Source organism: Octopus sinensis, linkage group LG26 (genome assembly GCF_006345805.1).
Source record: "Octopus sinensis linkage group LG26, ASM634580v1, whole genome shotgun sequence".
NCBI classification, from domain to species: domain Eukaryota; kingdom Metazoa; phylum Mollusca; class Cephalopoda; order Octopoda; family Octopodidae; genus Octopus; species Octopus sinensis.
This window is the reverse complement of record NC_043022.1, coordinates 14940121-14962555: the sequence shown is the minus strand read 5'-3', so window position 1 is coordinate 14962555 and position 22435 is coordinate 14940121. Positions and strand designations below refer to the sequence as shown.

The 22435-nt window shown below is 40.3% G+C and overlaps 1 protein-coding gene across 1 annotated transcript in view; it reads right to left on the bottom strand.

Annotated features, from left to right (window-relative positions):
• The window catches only part of LOC115224682 (anoctamin-7), an 88125-nt gene that overhangs the window by 23455 nt on the left and 42235 nt on the right, over window positions 1-22435 (bottom strand). Inside the window, exons 10-20 of the mRNA XM_036513833.1 lie at window positions 18230-18396; window positions 15417-15499; window positions 14494-14631; window positions 13624-13819; window positions 11934-12045; window positions 10811-10865; window positions 9319-9416; window positions 7012-7136; window positions 5921-6126; window positions 2821-2954; window positions 600-690 (exon numbers count right to left, since the gene is read on the bottom strand). Of these exons, the coding sequence (XP_036369726.1) occupies window positions 600-690; window positions 2821-2954; window positions 5921-6126; window positions 7012-7136; window positions 9319-9416; window positions 10811-10865; window positions 11934-12045; window positions 13624-13819; window positions 14494-14631; window positions 15417-15499; window positions 18230-18396 (1405 nt within the window). The remainder of the gene's footprint in view (window positions 1-599; window positions 691-2820; window positions 2955-5920; window positions 6127-7011; window positions 7137-9318; window positions 9417-10810; window positions 10866-11933; window positions 12046-13623; window positions 13820-14493; window positions 14632-15416; window positions 15500-18229; window positions 18397-22435) is intronic.

The following is a 22435-nucleotide window of genomic DNA, read 5'->3' as shown; positions in this document are numbered from 1 at the left end:
TGGTAGTGAACAGCCAACACCGTAGTACATCTCCAGTGATAGAAGCTGTGCAGAGGCACAGATGATGATGATGCAAAGTGAAGTCAACTTTCACAAAATATTTGATTCCATAAAAGCACCATTCGAGTGTGATTGTTATCTGCGTCACCTTACTGGCACTTGTGCTGGTGGCACAAGAAAAAACGTTCGAGTGAGGTCATTGCCAGTGCTACTGGACTGGCTCCTGTGCAGGTGGCACATAAAAAACACCATTTGAGCATGACCGTTGCCAGTACTGCCTAACTGGCCCTCGTGCCCATGGCACGTAAAAGCACCCACTACACTCTCGGAGTGGTTGGCATTAGGAAGGGCGGGCATCCAGCTGTAGAAACTTTTACCAGATCAGATTGGAGCCTGGTGCAGCCATCTGGTTCACCAGACCTCAGTCAAATCGTCCAACCCATGCCAGCATGGAAAGCAGACATTAAACGATGATGATGATGATGATGATGATTCAACTGGTTTCTCCACTTCCGTACATAGATTTTTGCCCAGCACTCTGGTGATTTTATCATCCAGCTTCTCATAAGAAGAATACAAAGAGAACGTGTTTCACTTACTTCAAATATAATTACAAATGATAATCGTGAAGCTAGAAGTCTCCAGAAGAATATCGTATAATGGCCTTCTTTGTCCCGGAACGCAAAATATCTGGAAAAGATTAGATGTAATACGTTTATATATTTGTTGTGCAAGATTTTTTTATGTGAAATCGTGTGTTGAAACAGATATTGTTGTATTTCGGAATGGTCATATATATATACTTTATACATACACACAAATCTTTACAAGCCCCTACATACTATATATATATACTTTATACATACACACATCTTTACAAACCCCCACATAATATATATATATATATTGTTGTATTTAGGAATGGTTATTTTGCCAGTTTAGCCAATAAAAACACACGCACTATATATTTGGTGTTACTTTGCTTCAGTGTTATTTATTTTTTACATTCATCTTAATCTTATTTCGGCCAGATTTCTTTTGTCAAACTCCTGTGACCGCATCAGTGGTCCTTTGAGACACAAATAAGAAAGATGAAAGCAAAGGACCACTGATGCGGTCACAGGAGTGTGACGAAAGAACTCTGGCCGAAATAAGATTAAGATTAATGTAAAAAATAAATAACGCCGAAGCAAAGTAACACCAAATATATAGTGCGTGTGTTTTTTATTGGCTAAACTGGCAAAATGACCATTCCGAAATACAACAATATTAGATGTAACGATATTTAGATATTTAGCAGAATATTGAAATTCCTGCAGTTCGTCTGAGGAAATGGTGGTGACTATATACAAACAAAGCCTGTAGCACATACACAATATACATACATGCATATATACACAAATACATGTATATGTGTAAATATCTATATAGATGTGTGTGTGTGTATAATAAATTGTTAAAGGGGACAACAAATGTTAACACAAGGTAAACATCTCAAAATCATATACATTATTATTATTATTATTATTATTATTATTATTATTATTATTGGAAAAAATTCAAAGTCTTACAGCTGTTTCCAGGATGTCCCTGAGTATGGAATATTCCATCATCAGAGACAAATAGGGAAAGAAATAGGGAAAATGAGAATGGTATATGTTAACGAGATGACGACATAGAGGAAGGGAGTAAAAGAATAAGGAGATGGAGAAAGAGAGAAGAAAAAAGAAGCATAAAAGTTCATAGTTCAACTTTCCAGTGTTGGGAAAACAAGTAAGTCCTTAGGTGCAATCCTGCGTAGATCCATGTAGATTAAAACCCTGATATTGTAAACATCCAGAGAAAAAAGACGCGAACACATCATCGTTGAATAACATTGGAAAGTTGAACCCTGAACTTTTCTGCTTCTTTTTTCTTCTCTCTCTTCAACTCCTTATTCCTGTGCTCCCTTCCACTCAGATGAAATATATTCCTCATTTATATACCTTTTCATTCCAACATAACTACAATAATCTTAAGATACATTATTTAAATTCCACTCTTTTACTTGTTTCAGTCATTTGACCGCGGCCATGCTGGAGCACCGCCTTTAGTCGAGCAAATCGACCCCGGGACTTATTCTTTGTAAGCCCAGTACTTATTCTATCGGTCTCTTTTTGCCGAACCGCTAAGTGACGGGGATGTAAACACACCAGCATCGGTTGTCAAGCAATGCTAGGGGGACAAACACAGACACACAAACACACACACACACATATATATACATATATACGACAGGCTTCTTTCAGTTTCCGTCTACCAAATCCACTCACAAGGCATTGGTCGGCCAGGGGCTATAGCAGAAGACACTTGCCCAAGATGCCACGCAATGGGACTGAACCCGGAACCATGTGGTTGGTTAGCAAGCTACTTACCACACAGCCACTCCTGCCACTATTATTTCTCTTTTGATAACTTGTGATGTCAGGCATTTCAGGACTGGCTGACCAATTCCTTTTCATCTACTGCTGTGTTAATGATGAATGTAAATAAGGTTAGTATGACACTTGTAGTATTGTGCATTTCAAGACTGGCTGACTAATGCCCTTTCATCAATTGCTGTGCTAATGATGAATGTAAGTAAGGTTAGTATGATTCTCATGATATTGTGCATTTCAGACCTTGCTGACTGTTGCATTTTCATGCAGTACTGCATTGTACAGGAAGTTTAAAGAGTAACTGTACTTCCCACACAACCATTCAGCTTAGGATTGTGACACATGTAGCAAGAATGAGGATGTGAAACATGTAATTTAACAATATGTGTGTTCTAAAACTGACCTGCACTCTTTAGATATAGTTCCATTTGGAGAATATGCTAAAGTGAAGTTGGTGTATCCCTTCAGTTCATAGCTATGGGTGTACTGGTAGAGCATTTTCGGAAGGAATTCAGACGTGAACGCAATCAGGAATGCCTGCAATGTTTATGAAACAAAACTTTATTACAAGGAAAACAGGGACCGGTAGGGAGGTTATTCTGTTGTTATTCAGGACATTTTGTGTGGGATTTTCCCCCTGCCATTGGGGATTCTATTTGTTAATTATTTATTTTTCTAATTTTCTAATTATATATCCTTTTGTTGTGACCTTCAATGTTGTAGTTTCTCCTTGAGTAATGCAGAATATGAAGACTGGACAATAAGCATAAACCAGTGTCAACGGTGGTTCCAGAAATTCCGAGCCAGAAACTACAGCCGAGAAGATAAACCTTGTCCTGGAAGATCTGTAGAGCTCTATGAGGATGTCCTACAAACCCTTGAGGAACAAAATCCCATCGTAACTGCTGAGGAACTAGAAGAGAAGCTTAGATTTGGTCATTCAACCATTCATCATCACCTGTGTGCCATCGGAAAATCCACAAAATTGGGTCAACGAGTTCCTCACAAACTTTCCAAGTCTAATCACGTGCAGAGAGTGAATGTGGGCTCTCCTTTGTTGTCATGTCTCATGAATGAACCTTTTTTTTTTTGGAACTGAATAGTGACTGGTGACGAGAAATGGGTTCTCTATAAAAATGTCAAGTGCCAAAGAGAAACACTGGCACTTCAGGCTTAAGAAGGTCTTCACCCACATAAGGTGTTGTTATCTGTTTGGTGGGACATGAAAGGTTTAGTTCACTTTGAGCTTTTAAACCCAAACTGAATGATAGCAAAGGAGATCTACTGTGAGCAGCTGGAGCGGCTTAAGTCAATACTAGAAGAAAAATGACCATCTTTGGTTTCAAGACGAAAGGTGTTCATCCATCAGGAAATTGCTCGACCACATACAGCAAGGATGACATTCCAAAGGCTGGAGCAGTTTGTTTGGGAAACAGTGCCACACCCACCCTATTTGCTGGACATTGCCCCATCTAATTATCATTTATTCTGCAGTCTTCAAAATCATTTGGATAGGAAAAATATGAATTCTGTAGACAAGGTCAGAACAATATTGGAGGAGTATTTTTTGTCATGGACAAGAGACTTTTGGAAGAGGGGCCTTTTAGCATTTCAGAGTATAAATTTCTCGCTATGGCATTTATGTAGCTGGAGTCAGGATTTATGCCTAATGATAACACTTATAAGTAAGTTATAAGCAACGTGTTTATCAATATATATTCCTACTTCAATATATATATATATATCATATAAACGGCAGTTTGTCTGTCTGTGTGTCTGTCAGGTTGTACCCTCACCCTGACCACGGCTTTCAACCGATTGTGATGAAACTTGACACACACATAGCCCAATGTCATAATTCAAAACTAACGCAGCGAAAATTTTGAAAAGTTCCCCCAGTTCTGAAAAAAATCGATAAATTCGACATGTGGTCGAGAATCTAAGCTTTTTATATGCAACACATTTTCTGTCTAGGGGACACAACTCGACAGCTAGGGACAGCTAGGAACATTCGTATACACAGAAGTATTCGAGTGAAGAGAAGACATTGCAACCTACACATGCGCCTTCGTTCCCTAGAGGGAAAGGACTAGATTGGGATTAGTCGTTGCCTACTAGGGGCTCTTACATACCCGGGCAACGCCGGGCTATGCTGCTAGTATATATATAAGAAATTAAAAAAGGAAAATATGCACACTTACATGGTTATAATATAATTTTTGATGTATCCATCAAATAGGAAATAATTGTTCTGAAGTTTAAATTTTAAGGATTCAATAATAAAGATCTGGTTTATGCGTTCCGGGAGGACTTCGAGGTACTTTTCCAACCAGAATTTAATTGCTTTTATTCCATAGTCATGGGGGATGTTGGTGTAAAGATTGATAACATTGAGGGTGACCAATACTGCCTCTTCATTAATCGTTTTTGGTAGGTGTTCTAACATGTCTAAATCATCCCTAATGAAGCTTTTGATGTATTTCAGCAAGGGTTTCAGTAGGATGTCTAGAAAATTGCTCAGTTGGTGGGTTTCGTAAGTGTGTGTATTTTCCTTTTTTAATTTCTTATATAAATTACAATCCACCACATGGGGACAACCGAATTCCTCTTTTCTGTTACTACTACTACTATATATATATATATATTATATATATATATTGGATCGTTAGCCCCTACACGCAATTTTTTTCTCTCCTTTTTTTCTTTCTGTGTTTCTTTTCTGAGTGTCTTTCTGTTGAAGAGCGTAGGCTCGAAACGTAAAAGACTTGTTTTATTTCTATTCCTGAGCGCTATACTAATACAATTGTTTGTTTGTATTCCACCTGCCTTCGTCTTTTGTTTTTTTTCATAAACCTTCCCGTTAACTATATATATAGTTAATCCAAACAAGAAAACACAAAAAGACACAACAACGCGAAGACGTGGAACAAATATAGTATTATTGGACGCTCAGGAAAGAAGGGAAGACAGAGGGTTTAACGTTTTGAGCGGAGCTCTTCGTCGGAAACATAGAAGGAAAGATCCAAAGAAGGGAAGACAGAGGAAAAAAATTGCCAACGGTACACACGAGGCCACATTTTGAAACAAATATGAATATACATTTATACATATGTACGTATATTGTATATACATGATGGGCTTCCCCACAGTTTCCATCAACCAAATTCAGTCGCAAAGTATTGGTTGGCCTGGGAGTATATTAGAAGGCACTTGCCCAAGGTGTGCCATACAGTAAGACTGAACCCAAAGCCACGTGGTTGCAAAGCAGGCCTCTTAACCACACAGCCAAGCCTGCACCCCAAAAATATTGCCTCTTGGACCATCAGGAATTAGAAAGCCATTGAACCTGGGTCATCTCTTGCAAAGGCAAACCCGGTATGTGTGTGTGTGTGTGTGTATGGTGGGGCTGGCGGAGGGGAGAAAGGGAGGGCAAAAATAATGCTAAACAACAACAAAAACTACAAAAACTACAAAAACAACAACCGATGACGAATGTTCCTTACATTGCTGATGACAGCCAAATGCGCCAAAGTTTTGAGGATTGAGAACCAGACCCCGATGTCTTCAGCCCTCTCCGCTACTGGCCGCCTCGTCTGCATCACGTATTTCTGACCATCCAAACGTATTTCCACCCAGTTGTTGAGCAATGCGAAGAGTGGCGCCAGAGGAAATGCCGCCACGAATATGGTAATGAAACCAAACTGAAGAACTGGAAGAAGAAGAAGAATATGCAAAGACATCAGGATATATATTCTTTTATTCTTTTTATTCTTTTATTCTTTTATTCTTATATTCTTTTATTCTTTTTATTCTTTTATTCTTATATTCTTATATTCTTTTATTCTTTTATTCTTATATTCTTATATTCTTATATTCTTTTATTCTTTTATTCTTATATTCTTATATTCTTTTATTCTTTTATTCTTATATTCTTATATTCTTTTTATTCTTTTATTCTTATATTCTTTTATTCTTTTTATTCTTTTATTCTTTTATTCTTATATTCTTTTATTCTTTTTATTCTTTTATTCTTATATTCTTTTATTCACACACACACACACACACAAAACCCAAAGAATAAAGTGAAACGAAAATATGAAGGATGCAGCGATATTTTGGAGGAGACGTGAAGGAGGAAGAGAGGGGAGGAGAGGAGATGAGGAAAGGGAGAGGAAGGAAGAGGAGGAGGGAGTGGAAAGGAGAGAAAGAGGAAAAGGAGAGGTGGTGGAGGAGGAGGAGGAAGAGGAGGAGGAGGAAAGAAGAGGAGGAGAGGCGGACAGGAGGAGGAGGAGGAGGAGGGAGTAGAAAGGAGAGGAGAAAAGGAAAGGGAGAGAAAGGAAGAGGAGGAGGGAGTGGAGAGGTGGACAGGAGGAGGAGGAGAGAGTATAAAGGAGAGAAGAAAGAGGAAAAGGAGAGAAAGGAGGAGGAGGAGGGAGTGGAAAGGAGAGAAAGAGGAAAAGGAGAGGTGGAGGAGGAGGAGGTGGATGACAAGGATGAGAAGTGGACAGGAGGAGGAAGAAGAGGGAAAGGGGAAGTGGAAAGGAGAGGAGAAAAGGAAAAGGAGGAGGAGGAGTTGGTAATAAAACAAGCGTACTCATTTCCAGGTACTCATCAAACAACCCTTCATGTCGAATGAGGCTGAAGTCCCCGGTTTTCTCGAGACTCAGATTGGAACCCTTCGTCCGAATTTTGAATCTATGGAGACGAGTTTTTATTCTTCTGGAAACAGAAAGAAGAAAAAGAAGAGAAAATGAAATGCAAACGGAGTAAAAGGAACTGTTGCATTATGGGATTGCGTTGTACTGATTGGTGGGTGTTGGTGTGTGGGAGGAGAGCAAATGTAAAAAGGGGTACACACAATAAGGGGTTGATAGAAAAATGTCTGTATTTGTGTGTCTGTGTGTGTGTATATATATATATATATATTTCTTTACTACCCACAAGGGGCTAAACACAGAGGGGATAAACAAGGACAGACAAACGGATTGAGTCGATTATATCGACCCCAGTGCGTAACTGGTACTTAATTTATCGACCCCGAAAGGATGAAAGGCAAAGTCGACCTCGGCGGAATTTGAACTCAGAACGTAACGGCAGACGAAATACGGCTACGCATTTCGCCCGGCGTGCTAACGTTTCTGTATATATATATGTGTGTGTGTGTGTATACTTATGTCTCTATGTGTATGTATGTATATATATGTATATTTATATTTGCATATGTGTATGTTTATATAATGTCTGTGGAGGCGCAATGGCCCAGTGGTTAGGGCAGCGGACTCGCGGTCATAGGATCGCGGTTTCGATTCCCAGACCGGGCGTTGTGAGTGTTTATTGAGCGAAAACACCTAAAAGCTCCACGAGGCTCCGGCAGGGGATGGTGGTGATCCCTGCTGTACTCTTTCACCACAACTTTCTCTCACTCTTACTTCCTGTTTCTGTTGTACCTGTATTTCAAGGGGCCGGCCTTGTCACTCTCTGTGTCACGCTGAATATCCCCGAGAACTACGTTAAGGGTACACGTGTCTGTGGAGTGCTCAGCCACTTACACGTTAATTTCACGAGCAGGCTGTTCCGTCGATTCGGATCAACCGGAACCCTCGTCGTCGTAACCGACGGAGTGCTTCCACATATAATGTCTGAAACAGTACAAATAGCTGAGAATGGGGTTGTTCAGAAATATTATTTGACAGGGTGTCTGCCGAGGCCGACTTTGCCTTTCATCCTTTTGGGGCTTGATAAATCAAGTACCAGTTGAGTACTAGGGGTCGATGTAATCAACTTAACCCCTTCCCCCAAAAATTTCAGGCCTTCTGCCTATAGTAGAAAGGATTATTTGACAGGGTGCATAGCTTGGAGATGAGGGTCTCTTCATGTCGAGTCCCAGCTCTGGTGCAATTGACATGTGGTTAGAATGTCAAGGGGAAGAGTCATCACAAGATGGATTCTTCAGGGTGTGCCTTCTGACAGGATCCCTAGGGGTAAGCCATGAATGAAATGGTTGGATAATAACTGTAGTCTCACTTTGTCATGCTTGGGAACTCAGCCGGAAAGTGCAATGATGGTTGCTTCCGATAGGACCCTATGGAGGAGGTGCCTGAGGACTCTACCCTGCACAACTGTCCCAGAGATAGTGGGAAGAGAAAATGGATAAATCATGCTCGGATATTACAGACATGTGGTTAGAATGTGGCAGGAAATAATTGAAGGCGGCGAGCTGGCAGAATCGTTAGCACGCCGGGCGAAATGCGTTGCCGTATTTTGTCTGCCGTTACGTTCTGAGTTCACATTCCGCCGAGGTCGACTTTTCCTTTTATCCTTTCGGGGTTGATAAATTAAGTACCAGTTATACACTGGGGTCAATATAATCGACTTAATCCGTTTGTATGTCCTTGTTTGTCTCCCCTGTGTTTAGCCCCTTGTGGGTAGTAAAGAAATAGGTATTTCGTCTGTCTTTACGTTCTGAGTTCAAATTCCGCCGAGGTCGACTTTTCCTTTCATCCTTTCAGGGTTGATAAATTAAGTACCAGTTATACACTGGGGTCGATGTAATCGACTTAATCCGTTTGTTTGTCCATTCTGTGTTTAGCCCCGTTGTGGGTAGTAAAGAAATAGGAAATAATCATAAGATGGATTCTTCAAGTGTCTGTCTTCTGTTCTGAAAGGAATCGAACAGTTTGGCAAGATCTGATGGTGCCAACCTCTGCCTCTTCTACCATTGTCTACTTTGAGTAAAGTCATCCATGCAAAAACCCAACAAATGCAGAGCAAAGAGACAAACAACACACACACCACACACACACCTGTGCACCTGCACTCCCATCCCCACCTGACACAAAAGGTAAAGGTAGCAACCAACAAACCAAAAAAAAAAAGGCAATCAAAAGCCTCTGCTACTCACGGTATGATCATCTCTTGGAAGTTATTGATTATTTGTTTGCCGATCATAATGACAGCCAACTGTTGTGCCAACTCCATCAGGCAACCACCATTGCTACACTGCAACACAAACAAGAACATGAAGAACATGAATGATGAATGATGAATGATGAATGAGATATTATTATAAAGGTGGTGAGCTGGCAGAATGACAGCACGCCAGGCAAAATGCTTATAATACCGAAACAAGTAAAACAATAATAAACTATTTTAATCCCGAGCAAGACTAGGTATCTCTGCTATTCTAATGTATATTTGTGAAAAAGGCGGACGTTGTCTCACATGCAGTTGTGCAGGCAAAAGTGTTAGTAAATGTGGTCGGACTGAGCTGAAAATTTGCACATCAATTAAATTCCTCAACAGCCAACTATATCCCGGGCTTCCACTTCATGGCCTTAGACTGAAGGTTGGTGCTCCAGTTATGCTGCTGAGAAACGTGGAACCACCAGAACTATGCAACGGTACGCGTCTGATCATCAAAAAATCAGGACCTTAATTCTGACGACAACCATTCTAAGTGAACAGTCTGCTAGTGTGACATAGTTATTATCCCTCATGAGCCTTAGTCCCTCTGCCATGCAATTTGAATTTACGCGACAGCAGTTTCCCATAAAAGGCACAGGGACTGTCCTGTGCCTTGTTGATGCTCATTGCAATGTGTACTTTTACGGGAAACTGCTGTCGCATAAATTCAAATAGCATGGCAGAGGGACTAAGGCTCATGAGGGATAATAACTTTGTATAATAACTGAGTTCAAATTCCGCTGAGGTCAACTTTGCCTTTCATCCTTTCGGGGTCGATAAACTAAGTACCAGTTGCGTACTAGGGTCGATCTAACCAACTAGCACCACCTCCCTAAAAATTTCAGGCCTTGTGACCAGAGTAGAAAAGATTATTACAGTATATGGCCTAGTGCAGGGGTCACCAAAGGGAGTCCGAGGGGCTCCCTACGGGTCGGTCAGGAATTACAGGGGGTCAATGATCAGCTGTGGGGTCGAATGGGGGTTGGCATGCTAAAGACCAGCTCACCCAGAAAGAAGCCTGTCGTATATATATATATATGTGTGTGTCCGTATGTGTCCGTGTGTCCCTCCAAACATCGCTTGACAACCGATGTTGATGCTAAGTCGCCCGTAACTTAGCAGTTCAGCAAAAGAGACAGATAGAATAAGTACCCAGGCTTACAAGGAATAAGTCCTGGGGTTGATTTGTTCGACTAAAAAAGGCAGTGCTCCAGCATGGCCGCAGTCAAAATGACCGAAACAGATAAAAGAGTTAAAAGCGCTGGGATTAATTTACTTGATGAGCTCCTTTAAGGAGATGCTCCAGCATGGCCACAACACAGTGACCGAAACAAGTAAAAATAAACAACAAAAGTAACAAAAAATAAAAATGAAAAGAAAAAAAAATAGCAGAAATGAAATTCCAAGAATGTGGAACGGACGGAACTCACTTCTTCCTGTCTCAGTCCAAAAAATCTCTTGTAATGTCCAGGATAACCAACAAATCTAGGGAAGGGAAAAGAATGGAATGGAATAATTAAGGAAATGGAAAAAGTTAATTAAATAAATGAATAAAATAAATAAAACAAAAAAAAAAAAAAATTAAATAAATGAATAAAATAAATAAAACAAATAAATAAAGGAATAAAATGAATAAAGAAATAAAATAAATAAAGAAATGAATAAATAAAAAGATAAAAAATAAAAACATAAAAAAATAAAAAATGAATAAATGAATAAAATAATTAAATAAATAAATAAAATAAATAAAGAAAAAATTAAATAAAGAAATGAATAAATAAAAAGATAAAAAAAATAAAAACATAAAAAACCGGATGCTTTTACTGCCTCCTTCCCTCCTCTCTCTCTCTCTCTCTCTTCCTCGCCTCGCAGAAAGACGCGAGGAACGAAGAAAGGGAACCGGAATGGATGGTGAAGCAATCAACCTGGCTTACCTCCCTTTGACCAAATATTTATGGTTTTGTTTTATTAATACGTTGAGAGTTATCCCCTCCTTTCCCAGCTTTTCTGCCAACCCGAAATTTCTGTTGATCAACAAGAAATTATCACCTTGATAGTGTAATAATTAATTTTGATAATCATTACACTATTACAGTATTACGTTTGATATATTGAGGTCTAATTATTTTTGTGTTTACTTCAATACAGCAATATATATCCAGCCTAGTCTGGCCCCTGTACCGGTGGCACGTAAAAAGCACAATCCGACCGTGGCCGTTTGCCAGCTTCGTCTGGCACCTCGTCTGGTCAGATCAGACTGGGCCTGGCGCAGCCTTCTGGCTTCTCAGACCCCAGTTGAACCGTCCAACCCATGCTAGCATGGAAAACGGACGTTAAACGATGATGATGATGATGATGATGAGATATATATACGTGGAAATTTTACCGGTGAGTGTGTTAAATTATAAGGAACAAGACTCTCTTATAAGAAAATGACTCTCCCCAGACACAACAGAATATTCTTCAACACACGAACTCACATAAAGAATCTTACAAACCAAATCCAAAAACGAAATTAAGATATATATATTCTGAAAGGTGGCTGCCACTTACCTTCCTTTAAAGAAAGCGATGTAGAAAATTGAAGAATAGAAATTCACAAATTGGAAAAGGAACACCTTGAATATCAACTGGTCCTCAAAGTCTGTCTGTGTCCGATGCATCTCTGGAAAATTCAGAACGTCAAATTAATTGTGAGAAATAAGAGAATAATGTGGTGATGTCAGAGTAATATACATACATACATACATATATATATATATATATATATATATATATATATATATATATATAGAGAGAGAGAGAGAGATACACACACACATATATATATATATACATACATATATATACATATATATATACATATATATACACATATATATACATATATATACATATATACATACACACACACATACACATATATATATATATATACATATATACACAGGCATGCATGTAGTAAACAGACACCTTTAATTTTGAAAATTTCTGATCTAAGCATCTTAATATGTTTTCAGTGGTGTAGAATTTACAATGTAATTATTCTTTTTCATTCCAGGTGCCATTATATCAAACATTTGCGAAGAGTAACCATGCCACGCACAAAAAATTCAGCAGAACTGTCAGATTTTCAAAGAGGTCAATTTGTTGGGTAATCTGAGGCTGGTCTTAGCCAGTGAAAAATTGCTGAAAATCTTCAAATTCCTCTTGCTACTGTTAATAGAATTATAGGGCAATTCAAAAGCCAAGGGAAAGAATCAACAGATTCTCGTCCCGGCCGACCTGGGCCCTCGGAAAGGAAGCTTCAGTGTTTGAAGAGAATTGTGGAAAACGAACCCCGTTCGAAGGCTTCTGACATTGCAAAACAGCTAGAAGTTAGTCCAAGAATGTGTGTTACATATCTGCATAAGCTTGGGTATTATCGACGAGCAGCTAGAAGAAAACCTCTCCTTCAACCAATTAATATCAAATAAAAAATTTTGAAAATTAAAGGTGTCTATTTACTTCTTGCATGTCTGTGTATATCATCATCTATTTAACCCTTTCATTACAAACCCGGCTGAAACTGCATCAGGCTCTGAGTACAAATGTTTTGTTTTCACAAGTTTTACTTTAAAATCTTTCACAAACCTTTGTCACAATTTATGTTCCTAATACTAGCTGAATGATAACTAAGTTATTTTACTAACTTCTTTGTTATATACAAAGTTCACAGGTGATCTAAACGATTAGGTATGCTAGGTAAGTGCTGTAATGGCTTATTAGGGCTCCAAGGTTATATGCAGGATTGCACCTAAGGACTCATTCTATAACTTTGGAAAGTTGAACTCTGAACTTTTATGCTTCTTATTTCTTCTCTCTCTTCATCTCCTTATTCTTTTACTCCCTTCCTCTATGCCGTCATCTCATTAACATATACCATTCTCATTTTCTCTATTTTTTCCGTATTTGTCTCTGATGATGGAATATTCCATACTCTGGGACATCTCGGAAACAGTTGTAAGACTTAGAATTTTTTCCAATAATAATATTCTAAACGACTTTTGCCTTGCCTTAACGTTTGTTGTCCTCTTTAACAATTACACACACACACACACACACACATTCACATTCTTTTACTCTGTTACTTGTTTCAGTCATTTGACTGCGGCCATGCTGGAGCACCGCCTGAATAAATAATAGGAATCAAATGATATTAAATTCCAGATAATGGAAGTCTGTGAAGAAATGTCCAACTTACCCCACTGAGTCAAACTGAATGCCAGCCTCTCGTAGACCTTGCCTAGTAACATAATGAATATCAAGTTGACGATGGCAGCTGATATACTGGCTATGATGGCAGCCCTGGGCCGGAGTTCTTCGCTCTTGAAGAGTGGGATGCTGACTAACACACGGTACATGATGACGGCAATGATGAAGACGAGGACCAAACAGATCTGGAAAAGAAGCAAGCGGGGAAACAGAACAGTGTTTGGTGTTAGTTAGTTAATTTTTGGGCTCAAAAAGCAAAAAGCAAGGCCATCTAGGGGGGACATGGAGTTATGTACAGGGAGGGTGTTCATGCAAAGAGTTCAGGCCATTTGTGGTCAAGAGAGACTTTGAACCGAGCGGTCGTCAGCATCTTCAAAAAGCAAGGCCATGTAGGCTTCTTTCAGTTTCCGTCTACCAAATCCACTCACAAGGCATTGGTCAGCCCGGGGCTATAGCAGAAGACACTTGCCCAAGATGCCACGCAGTGGGACTGAACCCGGAACCATGTGGTTGGTTAGCAAGCTACTTAACACACAGCCACTCCTACGCCTGTCCTGTTCGACATTTATGTATGTGTGTGTGTATATATATATATATATATATATATATATATATATAATTATATATAATTTGGTTTTGTAAAGAAAGAGATTGCTTTTCCCGGGGATGTCTTGTCAGATCAGATTGGAGCCTGGTGCAACTGCCTGGCTTGCCAATCCTCAGTCAAACCATCCAACCCATGCCAGCATGGAAAGCAGATATTAAACAATAATGATGATGATGATGATGATGATGTTATACGTGACTTAATTATATGCATTTCTGTGTGATCGCTTTGTAATACACTGTGGGAACTTACCATTAAAACAATGATGACCATTCCAGAAAGAATTCGAGGAATCCGTTTCTTGGGTGGGAAAAATGGTTCTTTGATACCAGTAATTGGATTGGTTTCCATTTCAGTAGCTTTGGCGGCATAAGCAGGTCGAGGTCGTTCCTTGGAGAGGAAGAAAATAAGGGAAAAACTGAGAAACAAATAACTTGAAATTTATTCTTTTCTATTCCATCAAGAATCATTTATTGGGGAGAAAGACAGGTGGCCTAGAGGTTAGGGCAGCGTTTCTCAAACAGGGTGCCCTGGAACCTTGGGGTTCTGAAAAAAGGTTCTGCTCTAGATGCCATGCAGTGGGACTGAACCTGGAACCATGTGGCTGCGAAGCAAGCTTCTTACCACAGACACTCTTGAGCCTAACTACAGACTTTTGCTGAGTATTTTCTTCAATGTGTTGCGTGCGCACACGCACACACAATCACTCACAAACACACATACACACAAACATACACGCGCGCGCACACACACACACACACACTCACACAAGCACGCACACACCACACACACACACACAACACACACACACACACACTCACACAAGCACGCACACACACACACACACCACACTCACACACAATCACACAAGCATGCACACACACACCACACACACAAGCATGCACACACACAACACACACACACACAAGCATGCACACACACCACACACACACACACACACCAGCATGCACAACACACAAACACCACACACACACAAGCATGCACACACACCACACACACACACACACAAGCACGCACACACAAACACACACAAGCATGCACACACACACACACACAGCACGCACACACACACTCACACAAGCACGCACACACACACACACACACACACACACAAGTTTCTTCATACAATCAAAGGTAGAATTCCGAAAACAAACCTCTTCCTCTTCAAATCCAAGAACATCCCAATGATGAGCTAAGTTGACATTTTTCCGTTTCCAGTATTCCAAGAAGGAGATTGCTGTAGGAAAGAGATTGAAGATTAGAGATTGGCTCTTTAACGGAACTCTGATAAATCCTCAAAATCTGATAATCTTTGATAAAGAATCTGATAAACCCAAGTTTTATTTGGTCCACTAGAATATATATTACCTATTTCTTTACTACCCACAAGGGGTTAAACACAGAGGGGACAAACAAGGACAGACAAACGGATTCAGTCGATTACATCGACCCCAGTGCGTAACTGGTACTTATTTAATCGACCCCGAAAGGATGAAAGGCAAAGTCGACCTCGGCGGAATTTGAACTCAGAACGTAGCGGCAGACGAAATACCTATTTCTTTACTACCCACAAGGGGCTAAACACAGAGGGGACAAACAAGGACAGACAAATGGATTAAGTCGATTACATCGACCCCAGTGCGTAACTGGTACTTATTTAATCGACCCCGAAAGGATGAAAGGCAAAGTCGACCTCGGCGGAATTTGAACTCAGAACGTAATGGCAGACGAAATACGGCTACACATTTCGCCCGGTGTGCTAACGTTTCTGCCAGCTCGGCACCTTAACATAGAATATATATTACCACTGACCTTACAGAACTTGAGTTTATGATATGAGTGCAGGAAACCCTTGTCTTTCAGAAAGGCTTAGTGTGGGTCAAAAGATCTGAACCAGATGTTCTGTTTGATGTATCAATGGGATCATATGACAGTGTGAAGGCACGTGGCCTAGTGGTTAGAGCAGCGGACTCGCGGTCAAGGGATCGTGGGTTTGAATCTCAGACCGGGCGATGTGTGTGTTTATGAGCGAAAACACCTAAGCTCCACGCGGCTCCAGCAGAAGGTAATGGCAAAACTTCTGCTGACTCTTTCGCCACAACTTTTTCTCACTTTTTCCTCCTGCATCTTGCAGCTCACCTGCGACGGACCGGTGTTTCATCCAGGTGGGGAACCTATATGCCAATGAAACTGGGAAACCGGCCCTTATGAGCTAGGCGTGGCTCAAGAAGGAATAAACAAAACATATGACATTGCAAAAATATCTGATCTAGCAGGTCTTTCCATATTAGATATCCTAAGATCTAAATTCCCTCTCATGGTATTGGTCTGTGGTGATAAAATTGGCATATCCAGTGGCTGTGATGACCATACCTTTGACACATTTAGGAAAAAGCTTATATCTACCTTTTAGTACCTTACAAAAAAAAAAAAAAGGGGATGCTAAGCACCATTCCCCTTTCCAGCATGAAAACACGAAGAAAACCACTAAGCTAGCTGGGCATACCATTAAGTGGAGCAACTTAGAGAGAGACCATTAACCCTTTCGTTACCAACCTGGCTAAAACCACCTCTGGCTCTGTAGTACAAATGTCTTGTTTACAAAAGTTTTGAATTAAAATCTTCCACCAAACCGTAGTCACAATTTATGTTCCTAACACTAGCTTAATGATAACTAAGTTTATTTTACTAAATTCTTTGTTATATTTAAAGTAATTGAAAGAAACACAGAGCATCTCAAGATAAACACAGTACCGAAAGGGTTGAAATATATAATAGAGAAACAATTCTTAACACTTGATACCAACCCAGCTGAAACCGGCTCTGGCTCTGTAGTACAAATGTCCTGTTTTCAAAAGTTCTAAATTAAAATCTTCCACCAAACCTTAGTCACAATTTATGTTCCTAACACTACCTTAGTGATAACTAAGTTATTTTACTAAATTCTTTGTTATATTTAAAATTAATTGAAAGAAACACAGAGCATCTTAACAGAAATATGGTAACAAAAGGGTTAAAATATATAATAGAGAAACAATTCTTAACCATTTTGATATCATCCCAATTGAAACTGCATCTGACTGAGTACAAATGTTTCGTTTTCAAAAGTTTTGAATTAAAATCTTCCACCAAACCTTAGTCACAATTTATGTTCTTAACACTAGCTTAATGATAACCAAGTTATTTTACTAAATTCTTTGCTATATTTAAAGTAACTGAAAGAAACACAGAGCATCTCAAGATAAACACAGTAGCGAAAGGGTTAAAATATATAATAGAGAAACAATTCTTAACCATTTTGATATCATCCCAATTGAAACTGCGTCTGGCTCTTTAGTACAAATGTCTTGTTTACAAAAGTTTTGAATTAAAATCTTCCACCAAACCTTAGTCACAATTTATGTTCCTGACACTAGCTTAATGATAACTAAGTTATTTTACTAAATTCTTTGTTATATTTAAAATAAATTGAAAGAAACACAGAGCATCTCAATAGAAATAGGGTAACAAAAGGGTTAAAATATATAATAGAGAAACAATTCTTAACCCTTTCGTTACCAACCCAGCTGAAACTGGCTCTGGCTCTGTAGTACAAATGTCTTGTTTTCTTAAGTTTTGAATTAAAATCTTCCACCAAACCTTAGTCACAATTTATGTTCCTAACACTAGCTGAATGATAACTAAGTTAGTTTACTAAATTCTTTGTTATATTTAAAGTAATTGAAAGAAACACAGAGCATCTCAACAGAAATACGGTAATGAAAGGGTTAAATGGCGCAACATAGAGAGGCCTACACCATAGATTAATGGGTCAAAGAGGTATAGGCTTTGTATAACTGATTCTTTATAAATCTCAGAGCTCCACCAATCTCCTTACCTATTTTGGCTGTAAATTTTGGTCAGAAAAATTCGACTTGTAAGCCATAGAATACAGTAACTCAAAATAATGAAAGGTGAAAATACTTGCCCCAGAATGAGACAAAAACTGCATAGAATACGGTCCCAGGATGATCGAATAAGTACGAAATCTCTGAGTAGATGCAAATGTCTGAAAGGTACCAAAATTCGCAGCCGATTTCTTCGTCACAGACGGGACACATCTTGTAATCAGTGCCGCTCTCACAGATGTGTTTACTGTAATGAGAAGATGAGAGAAGATGAATGATGGGAGGAAGGAAGGGAGGAAGGAAGGAAAGAATGAATGAATGAATGAATGAAGAAGGAAGGAAGGAAGGAAGGAAGGAAGGAAGGAAGGAAGGAAAGGAAAGGAAGGATGGAAGGATGGAAAGAAGGAAGGAAGGAAGGAAGGAAAGAAGGAAGGAAGGACGGAAGGAAGGAAGGAAAAGAAGGAGGAAAGAAGGAAGGGAGGGGCAGGATGGAGGAAGGAAAGGGGGAAGGAAGGAAAGAAGGAAGGAAGGAAGGAAGGACGGAAGGAAGAAGGAAGGAAGGAAAGAAGGAAGGAGGAAGGAAGGACGAAGGAAGGAAGGAGGAAGGAAGGAAGAAGGAAGGAAGGAAGAAGGAGGAAGGAAGGAAAGGAAGGAGGCAGGAAGGAAGGAGGAGGAAGGAGGAAGAAAGGAGGAAGGAAGGAAGAGGAAGGAAGGAAGGAAGGAGAAGGAAGGAAGGAAGGAAGGAAGGAGGAAGGGAAGGAAGGAAAGAAGGAAGGAAGGAAGGAAGAAGAGAAAGAGGAACAAGGAGGAAGGAAGGAAAGAAGGAAGGAAAAGGAAGGAAGAGAGGAAGGAAGGAAGAAGGAAGGAAGGAAGGAAGGAAGGAAGGAGGAAGGAGGAAGAGAGGAAGGAAAGGAAGGAAGGAAGGAAGGAAGGAAAGAAGGAAGAGGAAGGAAAGGAAGGAGGAGGAAGGAAGGAAGGAAGGAAGGAAGGAAGAAGGAAGGAAAGAAGGAAGGAAAGAAGAAGAAAGGAAGGAGGATAGAAGGAAGGATAGGAAGGAAGGAAGGAAAGAAGGAAGGAAGGAAAAGGAGGAAGGAAGGAAAGAAGAAGGAAGGATAGAAGGAAGGAAGGAAGGAAGGAAGAGAAGGAAAGAAGGAGGAAGGAAGGAAGAAAGAAGGAAGGAAGGAAAGAAGAAAGAAGGAAAGGAAGACGGAAGGAAGGAGGAAGAAGGAAGGAAAAGGAAGGAAGAGGGGAGGAAGGAAGGAAGGAAAGGAAGAAGGAAGGAAGGAAGAGGAAGGAAGGAAGGAAGGAAAAGAAGGAAGGAAGAAGGAAGGAGGAGGGGAGGAAAGAAGAAGGGAAGGAAGGAAGGAAAAAAGAAGGAAGGAGGAAGGAAGGAAAGGAAGGAAGGAGGAAGGAAGGAAGGAAGGAAGGAAGGAAAGGAAGGAAGGAAAGAAGGAAGGAAGAAAGAAGAAAGGAGGGATAGAAGGAAGGCGGAAGGAGGAAGAAGAAGGAAGGAAGGAAGAAGAGAAAGGAAGGATAGAAGGAAGGAAGGAAGGAAGGAAGGAAGGAAAGAAGGAAGAAAGAGAAGGAAGGAAGGAAAGAAGGAAGGAAGAAAGAAGAAGGAAGGAGGAAGGAAGGAAGGAAAGGAAGGAAGGAAGGAAAGAAGGAAGGAAAGAAGGAAGAGAGGAAGGAAAGAAGGAAGGAAGGAAGGAAGGAAGGAAAGAAGGAAGGAAGGGAAAGAAGGAAGGAAAGGAAGGAAAGGAAGGAAGGAAGGAAGGAGGAAGGAGGAAGGAAGAAGGAGGAAAGAAGGAAGGAAGGAAAAGGAAGGAAGGAAGGAAGAAGGAAGGAAAGGAAGGAAGAAGGAAAGGAAGGAAAAGAAGGAAGGAAAGAGGGAAGGGAGGAAGGAAGGAAAGAAGAAGGAAGGAAAGAAGGAAGGAAGAGGAGGAAGAGAGGAAGGAAGGAAAGAAGGAAGGAAGGAGGGAAGGAAGAAAGGAAGGAAGGAAGGAAAGAAGGAAGGAAAAAGGAAGGAAGGAGGAAAGAAGGAAAGGAAAGGAAGGAAAGAAGGAAGGAAAGGAAGGAAGGAAGGAAGAGGAAGGAAAAAAGAAGGAAGGAAAGAGGGAAGGGAGGAAGGAAGGAAAGAAGGAAGGAAGGAAAGAAGGAAGAGAGGAAGGAAAGAAGGAAGGAAGGAGGAAGGAAAGGAAGGAAAAGGAAGGAAGGAAGAAGGAAGGAAAGGAAGGAAGGAAGGAAAGAAGGAAGAAAGGAAGGAAGGAAGGAAGGAAGGAAAGGAAGGAAGGAAGGAAGGAAGGAAGGAAAGGAAGGAGGAAAGAAGGAAGGAAAGAAGGAAGGAAGGAAAGAAGGAAGGAAGGAAGGGAAAGAAGGAAAGAAGGAAGGAAAGAAGGAAGGAAGGAAGGAAGGAAAAGAAGGAAGGAAGGAAGGAAGAGAAGGAAGGAAGGAAGAAGAAGGAAGGAAGGAAGGAAAGAAGGAAGAAAGGAAGGAAAGAAGGAAAGAAGGAAGGAAGGAGGAAGAAAGAGGAAGGAAGGAAGGAAGGAAGGAAGGAAGGAAAAGGAAGGAAGGAAGAGGAAGGAAGGAAGGAAAGAAGGAAGGAAGGAAGGAAAGAAGGAAGGAAAGAAGGAAGGAAAGAAGGAAGGAAGGAAAGAAGGAACGAACGAACGAACGAACGAACGAAGGAAGGAAGGAAAGAAGAAAGGATGGAAGGAAGGAAGGAAAGAAGGGAGGATTGAAAGAAGGAAGGATGGAAGGAAGGAAAGAAGGAAGGAAGGAAAGAAAGAAGAAAGGAAGGATAGAAGGAAGGAAGGAAGGAAGGAAGGAAAGAAGGAAGGAAGGAAAGGAAGGAAGGAAGGAAAGAAGGAAGGAAAGAAAGAAGAAAGGAAGGATGGAAGGAAGGAAGGAAGGAAGGAAGGAAGGAAAGAAGGAAGGAAAGAAGGAAGAGAGGAAGGAAAGAAGGAAGGAAGGAAGGAAGGAAGGAAGGAAGGAAAAAAGAAGGAAAGGAAGGAAGGAAAGAAAAGAAAGGAAGGAAAGAAGGAAGAAGGAAAGAAGGAAGGAAGGAAAGAAGAAGGAAGGAAGAAGGGAAGAGAAGGAAGGAAGAAGGAAGGAAGGAAGAAGGAAGGGGAACGAGAAGAAGGAAGGAAGGAAAAAAGAAAGGAAGAGAAGAAGGAAGGAAGGAAGGAAAGAAGAAAGAAGGAAAGAAGGAAAGGAAGGAAGGAAGGAAGGAAGGAAGGGAAAGAAGGAGAGGAAGGAAAGGAAGGAAGGAAGGAAAGGAAGGAAGAGAAGGAGGAAGGAAGGAGGAAGGAAGAAAGGAAGGAAGGAAGAAGGAAGGAAGGAAGGAAAGAAGGAAGGAGGAATGAAGGAAGGAAAGGAAGGCAGGAAGGAAGGAAGGAAGGAAGGAAGGAAGGAAGGAAGGAAGGAAGGAAGGAGGGATTGGAAGAAAGGAAGAAGAAAGAAGAAGGATGGAAGAAGAATAAAAATGAAAGAGAAGGAAACAAATTGAAAAAGAAAGCGAGAAGGAAAAGATGATAGAATTAGAGAAAAAGGAGGAAGGAATAATGGAAAAGAAAGAAAAAAAAGGGGAAATAAGGAAAGAAAAAACGGAGTAGCCAAATATGGCAAAAAAAGGGCAAGAGAAGGGAAAGGTGAAATATTGGGTTGGTTGGGTGGATAATAATGAAAAAGAAGGAAAAAAGCAAATTAAGGAAAAAATAGTTGTATGCTGTCAACTTAATGTGACAGTCCCATGAAGATAATAATATTACTGCTATTTAGCCCTAGGAAGCAGCAATGCTTCTTGTCAGCCTTGATACATTTCCCCCCACTACTTCTGCTCGTGATCAGAGATGCACATATCGTCAGCCACCAAGGGACATGGTCAACTGGTTACGGTCAAACAACTGACAGGCAAATCTGTGGCATTGAGCAGAATATTTGCTGTAGCCCATCTTTTATTATTATTATTATTATTATTATTATTATTATTATTATTATTATTGAGTGAGAGAGCAGTGCAAGCCATCAAAGTGACACTGGGGTAAAATATACGAAGCCCAGTATACCCATCATGACTACCCGTCTAATAAGGGTACACCAGGCACATGCATCACAACCATATGTGCAGGACATGGTGATCTTATATCAAGATAAACAGCCTAGTTAGAATTTTCTTCTGGTCGAGTAACCCATCCCACTCAAAAGGTCCCTGAATAAGGGATGTTTAAGGATGTTGAACGAAACACCCATGGTTCCAAAAGTGAATTATCCAAACCCCAAAGAATCCC